At 31.5% G+C, this 14349-nt stretch overlaps 1 protein-coding gene across 8 annotated transcripts in view; it reads left to right on the top strand.

Annotated features, from left to right (window-relative positions):
- Positions 1-14016, top strand: part of Akap11 (A-kinase anchoring protein 11) — a 47512-nt gene extending 33496 nt beyond the window's left edge. For 6 of the 8 annotated variants that reach the window (XM_046454096.2, XM_058582603.1, XM_046454094.2 and 3 more), the window contains 4 exons: positions 4712-4795; positions 5572-5618; positions 7904-8064; positions 11072-14016. In XM_046454096.2, the coding sequence (XP_046310052.1) occupies positions 4712-4795; positions 5572-5618; positions 7904-8064; positions 11072-11212 (433 nt within the window). In that variant the 3' untranslated portion in view covers positions 11213-14016. Of the gene's footprint in view, positions 1-220; positions 974-4711; positions 4796-5571; positions 5619-7903; positions 8065-11071 lie in introns of those variants that run through there. The other 2 variants (XM_046454097.2, XM_046454098.2) reach the window with 2 other exon arrangements.
- Positions 14017-14349: the final 333 nt, after the last annotated feature.

The following is a 14349-nucleotide window of genomic DNA, read 5'->3' as shown; positions in this document are numbered from 1 at the left end:
CCTTAGCCCATTTATTGATTGGGTTATTTGTTTTTTGGTGTTAAGTTTTTTGAGTCCTTTATATTCTGGATATTAATGCGTTATCTGAGGAGCAAGTAGCGAAGATTTTTCTCCCATTTTGTAGGCTCTCTCTTCACACGCTTGATTGTTTTCCTTTGCTGTGAAGAAGCTCTTTAATTTGATGCCATCCCACTTATTGATTTTACTTCTTACACTTTAGGAGTCTTGTTAAGGAAGTCACTTCCTGAGCTGACATGTTGGAATATTGGACCTACATTTTCTTGTAGTAAGTGTGGGGTTTCATTGGAATTCCTAGGTCTTTGATCCACATAGAGTTGAGTTTTGTGCAGGGTGAGAGATAGGGGTTAAATTTCATTCTGCTACATACGGATTTCCAGTTTTCCCAGTACCATTTGCTAAAAAGGCTATCTCTTTTCTAACATACATTTTTTGCACCTTTGCCTAGTACGAGATAACTTTATTTATGTGAGTTTGTCTCTGTATCTTCTTTTCTATTCCATTGATCTTCATGCCTGTTTTGGTGCCAGTATTGTGTTGTTTTTGTTCCTATACCTCTGTAGTATCATTTGACGTCCCATAATATAACGTCTCCTGCTTCAGTGTTCTTGCTAAGGATTGCTTTGGCTATTCTGGGTCTCTTATTTTTCCAAATGAATTTCAAGCATTTTCTATTTCTGTGAAGAATGTTATTGGAATTTTGATGGGAATTACATTGAATCTATGTAGTGCTTTTGGTAGTATGGCAGTTTTGACAATATTACTTTGGCCTATCCAAGAACATGGGAATTCTTTCCATCTTCTAAGGTCTTTTTCAATTTTTTTTAGAGTTCTGTAGTTTTCATTGGAGAGGTTCTTCGCCTATTTTGTTAGATCAATTCCCAAGGGGTTTTTCCTTTTTTTTTTTTTTTTGAGGCTATTGTGAATAGGATAGTTTTCCTAATTTTTTAAAGCAGATTCATCATTGGATTTTTGTGTGTTAATTTTTAATCCTGCTACTTTGTTGAATTCATTTATGAGCTCTAGAACTCTTCTGGTGGAGAAGTTTGGGTCTTCTAAATATAGGATTATATCATTGGCAGATAGAGATAATTTTAGAAGCAGAGTTAGCTAAGTTATGGAGCCAACTTAGGGGCCCTTCAACAAATGAATGGATAAAGAAAATGTGTTATATATACACAGTGGAGTATTACTTGGCCATAAAGAAGAATGACTTTATGGCATTTGCTGGTAAATGGATGAAACTGGAGAGTATCCTGCTAAGTGAAATAAGATAGTCTCCCAAAGTCAAAGATAGATTGTTTTCTACTATATGTGGAAGTTAATCCACAAAGGTCAGGGGGATTTAAAAAAAAAAATCAGTGGAGTAGACAAAGGGGAGTGGGGGGAAGGGAGGAAGAAGAAGAGATGGAATAAGGAGAGAGAGTTAAATGTATATGACCTAACATTCTTATGTACATATATGAATATTCCACAGTGAATCTCACTAGCATGTACATAAACAAAACACTAATTAAAAACAAAACAACTGTAAGTAAGTAACAGAAAGATCTGTAGAGTACAGGTAAGGTAACAGGGGATGGGAGGAAGGAAGGGGAAGTACTAGGGACCGAATTAGAACAAATTATATTCCATGCTTTTATAATTATTTTATATTACATAATTATAATTCAAATGAGTTCTATTGTCATTGAACTACAATAACCAATTTTAAAAAACTAAAAAAATAAAAAATAGAACTATTGTATGAAAGATGATATGTCAAGAGCTTTGTAATGTTTTGAACAACCAATAAAAAAAATAAAAATAAAAATATATTATTATATTTAAAAAAAAAAAAAGAACTATTGGTGGAGGCTAGTGGCCCTAAGAGGATTTATACCCAGTAGAACAACTCTGTGCAAAGAAGCTAACTATGTAATTTAATGAGAAGAGGGAGTATTCTACCAGTTTTATCCTTTATTTTATCTTCTTTAGCATTAGTTCGTCAATCGTGTAGAATATTCATTTGTGGATGGCTCATAAACAAGGATGAAAAGATAATCCCACTAATGAAATTAAGACTGAGTCAGGCTGATGTTAAAATAATTATACTTAACAAGAGTAAATACATTTAGGTTCCAAAATTAATTATTTGAACTCATATAGGGAGTAAGTCTGGCTTTATAGTATTTTGTCAAAAAAAGGGCTATGTTTCAATTGACCACATTATTAAAACTAATAACATTATTATTAAAACTAATAATTATTAAAACTAATAATGATTTTATTTGGTATTAAGATTTGGGAGAAAGAAAAAGATTGTGGGGCTCATCCTGGGTTGGTGGTGTGCTTGCTGGACATAATTTCCAGGGCCTCACCTTCAGAGATTGATTTATTAGGTCAGTAGAGAGTCCTGAAAATCTACTTGCTTGATAAGTCTCTTAGATGATTTCATTGGAATCTAAAGATAGATTGCTTTACATTTTGTATCTTTTGGTGACATTTGCTCTATGTACTGTTCCTTTATATACAGAGATCAAGATGGGAGATAAACACCTTGCACTTTCACTCTAGGTAGAAAATAAATGACAACAAATTAAAGAAACAGTAATTTCAGGTTTGCATATGTGTTTAGGAGGATTGTATTATTATTTAGTAAGAGAACTGGTCTGTAATCTCAAATATTTCAAGTGGTTTGTGATTGTTACAAGTTATGTGTTACACTAGTTAAGAGATGGGGCTGAACTTGCAGAATTCTTGAAATATTTTGTATGAGATGTGATAGAATTAATAGTAGACTTCCTATGACTGAAAGCCACAATTAAGAGTTTTGTACTTGACTACCATTGGTATGAGAGTGTAAGTATGCTGGTTCTAGACAAAGGAAATATGAAAAGGCAGAAAAGGATGTGATGGAAGTGATAAATTGTTTCAAGAATGAAATAGTCTATTATGTGAAGATTTTTTTTTTTCCCCCAGTGTTGGGATGGAGGGTGATCATATCTTCCAGCTTACTCAGGCCAGTTCTGGTTTATTTCTCCTGTTTTGGTATAATTTTTAATGGTATCTTCTTACATTTTCAAGTACCCAAGTTAGATGAAAAATTATATTGTCATCGAAGTTAGAAGTAGTCTTTTATAAATAACTGATCTTAAGGCAGACCCATTTTGAGGAGCAAAAGGGTGGAGGAGATGAGGTGACAGAGATTTTGAAGTTTAAGTCTTTACATTATTTAGTTGTTACTTGTTTTCATGTTCATCTAATGCTTATGGTGGTAGATTTTTATTTTAATTAAATGGAGAAAGCATTATTGTTATTAGGCTATGAATAAGAATTTTAATTTAGTAACTTGTTTTTGTTTAATAATACTATTGATAGATGTAAGTACAATTTTTGAAATCATTAATTTTCTCTTTCTCTGGCACACAGCTGTTTGTCCATTCTATATTTCTATATTTTCTCATTTTTAGTTTGTCTGACAACAGACTGCATGGATAAGACTCTTGGTTGTTTTAATGGTTTTATAATAGAGTTATATTTGTTTGAACGTATGTTAAAATACTGCTCAGTTTTAACTTTTGTTCTGTAATATATTATGGTTTGTGACAATTTGATGCTATTAGTATGAATATAGATAGGTAAATTATTTGAGATTGATTGGAAACTGTTAGAACTTTAAGTAATCATCCTTTTTTGGTAACCTTGTCAATATTTACTGATGCACATGTAATGATTTAATGTTAATTTCTTTAGAAGCAAAATTTCATTTTTGTATTAATATTTATTTTTATAATTGCCTAGCCTAATATCAGGAGATATAGCCGCTTATCACTGCAAACTAATGTGCTTACTAATTATTTTAATAATTAGGAATGATTAGAATTTTTAAAAAATTGCATGTTGAAGGTTTTAATCTGAAAAATTGAATTTAATTTTGTTTCTGAACATCGTTGCTTTTTTAAAAAAAATTGCTTTGCTGCAGTTATAGAATATAGTTGCTTTCTTCTTCTTTTGGTTAGGTAGTGTAAGAATTTATCTGAATGTGGTATCAGTGACTGGTGAATCAGACAAGTGTGATTAAGCCTTGATTATTCTAGCTTTATTCTGAAGAAAATGTGTGTTATTTGCCACCTACTGAATTACACATAATGTAAAAAATAAAGGTAATTGACATAATAAGAATATTTTAAAACTAGAAAACAACATCTATTTGAGACTATGTTTTGGTTTATTCATTCTGTCTCCTCCATATTCCTCACCCAAACCTGTAGTAAGCCAGTAGTTTAACTCTATTTAAAAAATTGAAAGAATCTTAATCTTGTTTGTTTTCTTTTTAAACTATGCAAACTGAAAAGTATTACCTTTTTACAAATTATATCCTAAGTTTAGCCATAAAAATTAATTTCATCATCCATTTATTTCCTGTCTTGAAAATCATTCTATTGTCTTTGTTTGCAAAATAATTGTAAGCTTAGAATAATTTACGTGATGTATGGAGGAAAAAGAAAAAAACTTTTGAGTCTCTGATCCTGTCAGGTACTCTTTAGAGTAGCAGTGATGACCTCTCGTCCGCTCAGTGGATGGATGCTACTCTATTGTGGCAGCTTCAGGACATGCACAATTATCAAGGACAGAAGCTGTTCCAAGGAAAACCAAGGTGGTCTTAACTATTCACTACTAGTTCAGCTCTGTTCTTTTCTTCCTCCGGCAGTAATGGTAACAGCAGTAGCTGGAGCAGTCTTGGTTTAGAAGGAGATTTGTATGAGGACAATTTATCCTTTCCAACATCAGACAGGTTGGTCCAGTCTAGAAACTTAAAAACTGATGAGTCTTTCACCACTAATGCATGATGTCATATTCTTAAAGAGAATGTGGGTTACAGTACCAGTATTTATCAACCTGCTTTTCTCCTGTATTTTGACATGATTCTGCTTGATAAATTTACATCTAATGAAACAATTCAACTATGCTAAGACATGACTGACATCTAATTGCAAAATGTGTGACTGTATGCATGTGTTTCTCTGCTTGCTATTTTTCATTCTACCAATTATTATTTCATTAAAAAGAGCTTGCTTCCTACAGGATTTCTGTTGGCTTTTCTTTTTTCCTTTTTTTTTCTTTTGTATGTAGTTTTATTTTATACATAATGAAAGCATAGAAAAATGTTTTTATTGTGTTAAAAATATATGTAAGTGGCACCAATAGAAGTGCTAATTTTTTATTATTTATGAATTCTATAATATTCAAATGCCATATTATCTAAAATCAAATTAGAATAGTTTAGCTTTAAATTATTTAAAATTCAATTTTATTAAGAAATTACTTGGCTCTAAACATAATGGTAAGTTAGGACTTCTTGGTTGTTGATAACTTTAGGCATCATTTGCAGTTCAAATTTTAACATGAAATGATGTGAGAAGCAATGCTTCCTTTTTTTGTCATTTCTCCCCTTTCCAAATTGTCATATGTCCTATTGTAACATTCATTTCTTACATTTCCAAGAAGTAGTTTATTAATTATTAATTAAGCCCCCCCTTTTTTTTAAATGCTGCTATTTTCTTCAAAAAGTGATGGAGAAGATGAGAAAGATGAAGATCATGAGGACAATGTAGAAGGTAACTGACAGTTTGTTTTTTCAAAGAGTTTGCTTGTTTTTTGTATAAGATTTCCTGGAGGAGTCTTTTACAGTTTGTATTTGTGCATCTTCATCAGATACTTTGTCTGGATTTAGGGGTTTTTTTTTTGTGTGTGTGTGTGGTGCTGGGGATTGAACCTGTGAGGCAAGCACTCTACCTACTGAGTTATGTCCCCAGCCCCTGGTATAGGTCCTTTTGAAAAGTTTGTATTGTTTGGTTGCCACTAGTAAAGTACTCATTGGTGTTAAGACTGGACTATTTTTAAAGAATTATTCAATTATTTGAGAAGAAATATGTGATAATCTCTCCACATTGTTGTCATTTTCAAAATATAAAGATCTAAAATCCTTATGTTATAATTTGGTATAATTATGGCATATTACTCTCATAGTATTTTCCTTCCAAACTGGTAATTTTTAGAACTAATGTTTCATGCCAGACTGGCATGAATAAGTAAAAGTGAAAAGATACATCTAAGTGCCTCGGTAATTATTTATTCTTTAATTCCAGTTCTATACTCATGCATATGTATATGAGAGGAAAATATTAAAGCCTTCCTTAATGAATATAGTTCCACATATCTCAATACTAGATGTCATTGGCTTTTATTCCTTAATTCATATATTAGAATGCCTTGTGAATCTAGAAAATTTTCACATTGAAATGGAGTTTATGTTGTATTCAGATAATTGTTTAATTTTGCCCCCAAATCTTATTTTTCCTGAAAAATGAAAATACTAATAACATCTTCTATAGAGTAGCACATATAAATAAAATATATTTATGCTGTTTGAACCAGTGGATTTTTGTTCTTTCTTTAGAAGTAGGCAAACTGAGAAAATGCTGAAAAGAATTTCTTGAAATGTACTTTATAAAACTGTTGAGTTTCCAATCAGCTTTATCTTCAAGTGTCTTTGTTTGGGAAAGTTACATCCCTTTTTTAACCTAAAATCATCATATTTAAGATTATTATTGATTTTATTGTCTTTTGTGTATTAGACATTCTTCCTATAGGAAGTCTAGAAAGTTTTTCTCATCAAATATAAAGTCAGCATAGAACAGTATTTTTAGAATTAGCAATAGGCTAGGTAATGCTTGCTTTATTTTTGTTTACTAAAAATGTATTGGCTTTGTCTATAAAAGTTGTGTACTTTTTCCCAAGTAACACCTGTGAGCAGAATTATTCCAAAGGCTGTATATACATGGTATAAATGCATGTGGTAAGTATTTCTCAGTATTGCATAACTAACTTTACTGAAGAATTATTAGGCAGAAAGAGATAGAAGTTTATATAAATATGAATTTCATTTTAAAAATTTTCTTTTGACACCACCCAGACTGTTTTGGATTTCTTTTGTGAGTCAGTAGAAATAAGAAGGTTAATTATATGCAAGTTAGTCATTACTCAGCTTTTAAGATTATCATAGGTATTTCTCATTACATAGAAAGTTATAGCTAACTTTTTCAAATTTGTTAAAGGACATATTTCTCTGGATTTACAGAAAGATTAAAAATTTTGGAAATCCTAAGGCAACAAACCTTTGTGTTAAAAACCTAATTGTCATTAAACAAGAAAATAAACTTGAGAGCAGCACCTTTTTTTATATTAGGCTGTACCAGAAAATTTCATGGTCTGGCTTTTGGTATTTAAGTGGTTACATATGACATCTCCCACCCACTTCACAAACACTATTTTGCCTAAAGAATGAAGTGATTGAGTGTGGAGCCACATTGCCAGTGTTCATATCCTGGCTTAGTCATTTTACATTGTAAGAGTCTGGATCTCTTTTGGCCTGAAAACTTACTTTTACCTGTAAAATAAAGGTGATGATACTTCATAGGGTGTTTGTGAGGATTAAAGGAGTTTATATATAAAAAAAATTTAGAATAGTACTTAGGATATAATATGTTATACCACGGTTTGCTGTTTTTCTTTCAGATTGTTTCTGTTTCATGTTTATTTTGATTGCAATGATAGCTTTATTTTCTCTCCTTTTACCTGTGAGTCATAATTTGACATAAATTATGACATATATAGTATTTGAATTCAGTACCTTACAATAGTATTTCACATTTGTGCTGTCACTAAAAGATCAAAGTTATTCCTTTTTTTAGCATCATTTTTCCCTTTCAGAGAAATATTTTTTTGATAGTATGGTACGATTAAGAAAAGCATTCATTGAAATATATTTGTATATACTTGGAAACCAAAGTATTATGAGTTGAATTGATGAATTTCACTTCATATTGTTTAAATGTATTAGGTTTGGAGCAAGATGGAAAGATTCTGCTAATCACAAACATTGACATGGAGCCATGCACAGTGGACCCCCAGTTGAGGATTATTCTTCAGTGGCTTGTTGCTTCTGAGGCTGAAGTTTCGGAGCTTTATTTTCATGATTCTTCAAAGAAGGAGTTTGTATTAGTAAGTACTTATCTTATGAAGTGGTTGTGAGGATACATTTGATAGTATATAATGTTCTTGTCATCTTGTTAGTCTAGTAAGATACCTGTTGGCAAAGTGATTATATGCTTAGGCTGTGGAGTCGGCAGTTTGGGTTCAGGTGTCAGTTCTGCTACTTTCCAGCAATATAACTGTGGGGAAATTAACCAGTCTAATTTTCAGTTTCCTTAGTTGCACTATGGAAATTTAAGTATGGAATCTACCTTACAGGGTTTGCAAAATTTTAATATAATAACTGTAAAAAGCAAAATGCTTAGCTTCATGCTGGGCATGCACTAAGTTCTCCAACTAACATGCCATTGATAGGCATTTTATGGGTTCCTATGAAAGATTGAGTTATTCTATGTATTTATTTGATTCATAATTATTCTTAATAATTAATAAGATTCTTTCTCTGATAATCTAGTTTCCCGAGTATTCATTTTCAAAAGCCAATAAAATTTTAAATAAGATATTTTTATTGAGTGTTTAGTATGTGCTAAGCACTTGTTCATCAAGATTTTCAGTTTACAGTCTTAAGGACTTTTTTCCCTCCATAATTGTCTTTATTGAAAACTTTGGTGAAATATGATATATCAAGAACTATGTAATGTTTTGAACAACCAACAATAAAAAAAAAAGAAAACTTTGGTTTAATTTTATAGGGTGTAAAATAGTCTAGTGAATAACCAAGTTAGGTGGATCAATAATAACAAAAACGGAATACTCCAGTTACTCTTATTTTCTGATTCAGAATTTAGGAGGATATTGTTGAGAAAGAAGTATTTGAGAAGACATTATATATATACTTTTTTTATGTGTGTATTTTGTCATAATTTTTACTTACAGTAGACTTTTTCAGTGTAGGTTTCTGTTTGGAGCAGAAAGAGAAAATAGGATAGAAAGGAGTGCTCAGGAGATGAATTATCAAGGGGAAAGTATGGGTAGGAGAATTGTTAGAACTGAGCAGGTAGGCATACATTTTTTTAAAAGCTGAAGCAGTTAAGAGGCAAGTACAGAATATCTTTGATGATACTGAGGATAATAGAAATACTTTATTTTGTGTCTTTATGCATGATATACTAGTAATTCTGATATTTACACTGTTAAGTAGAACAAACAAACATTATTACCATAAGCATAAATAGAAAATGAGAGATAATCATATAGAAACAAAAAATATAAAAGTCCACTTACATAAGTGAAAAAGATAAAATAGATCAATATTAAGAACTTTTTTGTGCTTAAAAGGACACTTATCAACAAAGTGAAAAGACAACTCACAGAATGGAAAAAAATTTGCAAATTATATGTCTGATAACATAACAGTCTTTACCTACATATATACAGAATTCTTATAACTTAATAAAAAAACGCAGATAATCCAATTAATAAATGGGCAGAGAATCTGAATTATAGTGGCCAAGTATGTGAAAAGATGGTCAGCTTCATTAGCTGTTAGGTAAATAAACACAGATCAAAACCACTGTGAGCTTCCCACTCTGTAGGAGGAATATAATCAGAAAGGTAATAACAAGAATTGGCAAGGATGCAGAGAAATTAGATCCTTCATATATTGATGTGAGAATCTAAAATGATGTAATTGCTTTGGAAAACATCCTGACAGTTCCTCAGAAAATTGAATACAGTTATTATCATGTTACCCAGCAATTTCTACTACGAGGTGTATGTGCAAGAAAAATGAAAACATACATCCACACAAAAACTTGTGCACAAATGTCCTTAGCAACATAGGTAAAGGGTAGGCATGTCCTAAGTATCCATCAACTGTTGAATTGATAAGTGTGATATATTCACGAATTGGAGCATTATTTGTCAATAAAAAGTAATGAAATAGTGAAACATTTCATTAAACATTTTAGGTAGAACCTTAAAATAATTATGCTAAGTGAAAGAAGATGGTCACAAAAGACCACACATAATTTATGATTCTGTTTATATGAAATACCCAAAGTAGATTAAATCTGCAGAGGCCAAAAATAGATTAGTGGTTGCCTTGGATAGAGGGGGTTAGGAAGAAATGGGGAGTAAGTTCTGACAGGTAGGACTTTCCATTTGATATTATGAGGAAAAATGTTCTAATATTGATTGTGGTGATAGTTGCATTCCTCTTGGTGACTATACTAAACACAATTGTATGTGAATTCTATCTCAATAAAGCTGTTTTTTAAAAAAGAATAAATATGGGACTGGGTTTGTGGTTCAGTGGCAGAACGCTTGCCTAGCATGTGATAGGCACTAGGTTTGAGTCTCAGTACCACATATATATAAATAAATTCTAAAAAGGTCCACCAACAACTTAAAAATAAAAAAGGATAAGCATATTTACTTACAGAAAATTAAAGTAGCTTTTCAAAATTTAAATTACTGATCTTTCAAAACTTAAGAACTTATAGAGTAAATAGACAAAAAAGTAAATGAAGTCATGTTCTGATTAGCCTCAGTAGAGTTTATTTAAAACTGTATTTATTTATTTTTGTGTTGAGACATTAACATTTCTTAACTGAGAAAACCTTGTTTCCGTTGAGGCTGGAGTGTGTCTTCCAGAATAAAACCATACTATATGTTGTGGAAGGAAAATCCACATCCTTTTATTAAGTTTGACATTGTCTTTATTATTTTATGTTCCTAATTAAGGTTGTGGCAGATGTATTTAGTTAGGTGAAGAATTTCCTGTAGAGAGTAAGCCTCTGCACTCCCACACAGACTGTCCCTGGGGTGAGGTTTGTGGAGTTGTGTCTCCAAGCAGTCCCAGTCTCATTCTGTGGAAGAGATGTATTTATAAAGGGCAGGAAGGGGTAATGTTTAATTTGGGTAAAGGGGTGGTGCTTTAGAGGATAAGATCTTAGTATAACTGGGAAACGATATTTAGTTGGAAGCAGTAGAATTCTGTTTTATCTAATGATAAAATAAAAACTTTGTTATAAAATTATTTTCTCCTAACTTTTGACATATCTGTCTTTCTTAGCTTTCAAAACGATTACAAGAAAAAGGATGGAAAGTGGGAGACGTCCTGCAGGCTGTGTTTAAATACTACGAAGTGGTGGAAAAGGCTTCCACTGAGGAGAGATGCAAGTCTCTGTTTGATTGGCTCTTGGAAAATGCATAGAACAAATCCCCAAACAGTATATTTTATTATTTGTTTTGGGAGGGGAAGAAACAGATAAACATACTTAGGATAAAATTTGAGTAGTTAATATTAACGTTTTAAGTAAAATGGGAGGAAAGTAAATATAGCTTTTAAGTGCTTTCTGTCCTCACAGTGTATATAGTTCATACTTTTGTAATCTCTGTCAAAATATTATCTTCACCTATTCTGTATGGTTGTGTAGTGTGTTAGGACCCTAAGAACGTGTATGTGGAGGAAGGTCAACTGGGAGGCTTTCGGGGCATTGTCTAACAGCATTCTTTTTGCATACACACAGTGCTGCTTGAAACTACACTGAGGTGGCTGAGGAGGAGTTTCCATGATAAAGAGAGTTTTGCTCTTTTGCATACAAATGGTATCTGACTAATGACTATCTGACGTCAAAAGTAAAATTGAGCCTTTTTTGATTTCAGCAGATTCATAGGCTTTGGTCCTGCTTTTTTAAAAATCAGTTTTATTAACATAGATTAGCTATTAGAAGTTTCTTGATTTCCCCAAATTTTAATTTCTTAGTAAAAAACTTTAGTGTCTTAGGTTTTTGTAAACATCAAAAACTATAGTTTTCCCAGCCTTCCATCAGAGGACATTATCTGCCAGTGCTGCTGATTGTCCTGGCATGAAAGTGAGTATCTGTGTGTGTGTTTAAAGGAGAACTTGAATCTTGCCAGTGGTTTTTTTTCTTCTTCTTTTTTTATTTTTTTTCTTAGTTAGAAACACACTATTTAACATTAAAAAGGTGCTTCAAAATAAAATGCTTATGAAGATTGTGCAGTAAAAATTTTTGTCTTTTATTCTATAATTGAGGTTAAGGTTGCAAAACATTCAAATTTTTAAAATTAATGTTAAATATGGAAATACATTCAGAGGAGCCTAATAATGGTTTTCATTGTTGAATTTTTTAAAAAAACTCCCTCCTTTATCAGGAATTATTTTTTTTCCTAGAAAAATGGGGATTTTCCATCTTTCAATGAAATATGTCTACTGTTTTGTAAAGTTTTGACATGATTTTTCTGGGCTCTCCATTTCCTAATACTTTGTCTTCAAAAACTGCAAGTTGACATGGACTGAGATTATGTCTTGGTTTTGTATGTGTGTTTGTATGTGTAAGTTTTGGGTTCTTCTACTAGTGGATTTTGTAATTGAGGGTGAGTCACTTTCTGTGGGGGCTTTAATTTTGTTCCATTGCATTTTCTTTTGTCCTGAGCACTGACAGTTCTGGAAGCTGTAGAAAACATAGCATCTGCCAGGGAGTAGGAAATCAGGGCACTTACATTAATTCAAATTAAAAATTATGGTAGAGAAATGTGTTTTATAATGAAAGACTCAAATTTGCTTTTTAAGAAAAATGCCAAAAGCTATTTAAATATTTTGAGGTTGTATTGTAAGCTTTGGTTTTTCTCAGTTTAAAATAACAGACACAGGGGAGGCTTTAAACATAATTTTCCTAAAGGTTTTTCAAGTATTTTTAAAGGTGAAAAAGCAGGAAATGTATAACCAGAATTGTTTCTGTCTGAGGCAGCACTGGATTGAGTTTTAAATGTTAGGACCAGGAATGTTTGCTTTTGTTAACTGTAAGGTAGATTAGTTGATTATCAAGTTTAGATTGCAGTTTTACAAGTAACTTTCAAATTGATTTAGTAATTTGGATGTATGTATGGGTTTGATTAACAGCAAAACTGAGTTCTGAATTTCTTTTAAAATAACATGATAATATAGTGTAGTTTTGTAAAACTCTGTTTGAAAATGCTTATTTCTGTTAATAGAATAATCACTTTGAAGTAAGGTTTCCTCATATTCTTCTTTCTTTCTTTTTTTTTTTTTGCTGGAGCTGTGCTGGGTTCAGAGTTCCCCTATTTAACAATTACCTGATGACAGGCCAATCATTAGGTATTAGCATGTGTGGTAATAATAGTGGAACTCCATACTTAAATCAATTCAGTGCAGGAGGATAGAGAAAATATTAACTATTGATAGGTGTGAAAAGAGGTGTGGGTTCAGCATACTTATATAGAGAGAAAATGTTTGAGAATAGAGCAGTATCTCTTAATTAAGTACAGTCTAAACTTTCTTTAAAAGCACTTTGTGACTTTCCAGAGACACTCTAGATCTGTTTGGTTGCTCAGTCTTCAGAACAGCTTGTGTTGAGGATAGCTGTGTCTTATTTTATTACAAATTGGTTTTGACATATTTATATGGTAACATTGTAATATTGCCATTCTGTTCATTTTGGTCCTAATGAAATATGTCTTTAGAACTGTTAAAATTGTGTTGTGCAATGAACTGAATTCTTTTGCTTATCCATTTTAAAATTGTCCTGCCAACTGTGGAAAGAAAGTGAATGACACCTTTGACAAGGAGTTTTCAGAATATTATTTCAGACCTTTATTATTTCAGAATATTATTTTGCTTGGCAAAATATGCTTTAGGATGCACTAAAATTTTGTTAGCAATAGCTTAAAAAAAAAAAAGAATACAAGTCTTTCGTGTAGTTCTTTCCCTAAGCCAAGTTTAAATTACATTTACATTTTTGGTATTAGTAATGTTGATACTGAAAATATTTCCTGATTTATTCAAAGGATGATTCATTTATAAATTACATATGAAGATAACTATCTATTGGATGGTTTGATATGATTTAATGGTGTTATAAAACATTTGAGAGTGTTCACTCAGTGATGATATGTGATATCTTTATACTTTGAAACATGTTCTACTTACCTTTCTAGATATTTGATGTAAATTAAACTCAATTCATAATACATTTATTCTGCTTACATATGGGTTTTATGTTGCTGTTAGGAGAATTTAATTCCCTATTAAGTGCACCATATATAAAGTGAAAGATAGTTTGCCCATTTAACATTAGGTGACTTTGATGTTAGGGCATATTTCTTAAATGCCAAGTGTAATCTTCATTCATCATCAGAGTCCAGATTCAAATGTCTGCTTAATTATTTAGATAATATTATTCCACTTAATATCATCAGTTTCCCAGCAGTATATCACTTTACATTTTATGTTTTTCAAAGAAAACTTTACACAGAATTTTTTAAAAATGTGATGCATCCATACTCAGGGTAGGAAAAATACTTTCCTTT

Source organism: Marmota monax, unplaced genomic scaffold, assembly GCF_021218885.2.
Source record: "Marmota monax isolate L192 unplaced genomic scaffold, Marmota_monax_Labrador192_F-V1.1 WCK01_AAM20220418_F8-fsc00011, whole genome shotgun sequence".
NCBI lineage: Eukaryota > Metazoa > Chordata > Mammalia > Rodentia > Sciuridae > Marmota > Marmota monax.
The sequence above is the reverse complement of the archived record's forward strand: the minus strand, read 5'-3'. Positions and strand labels throughout refer to the sequence as shown.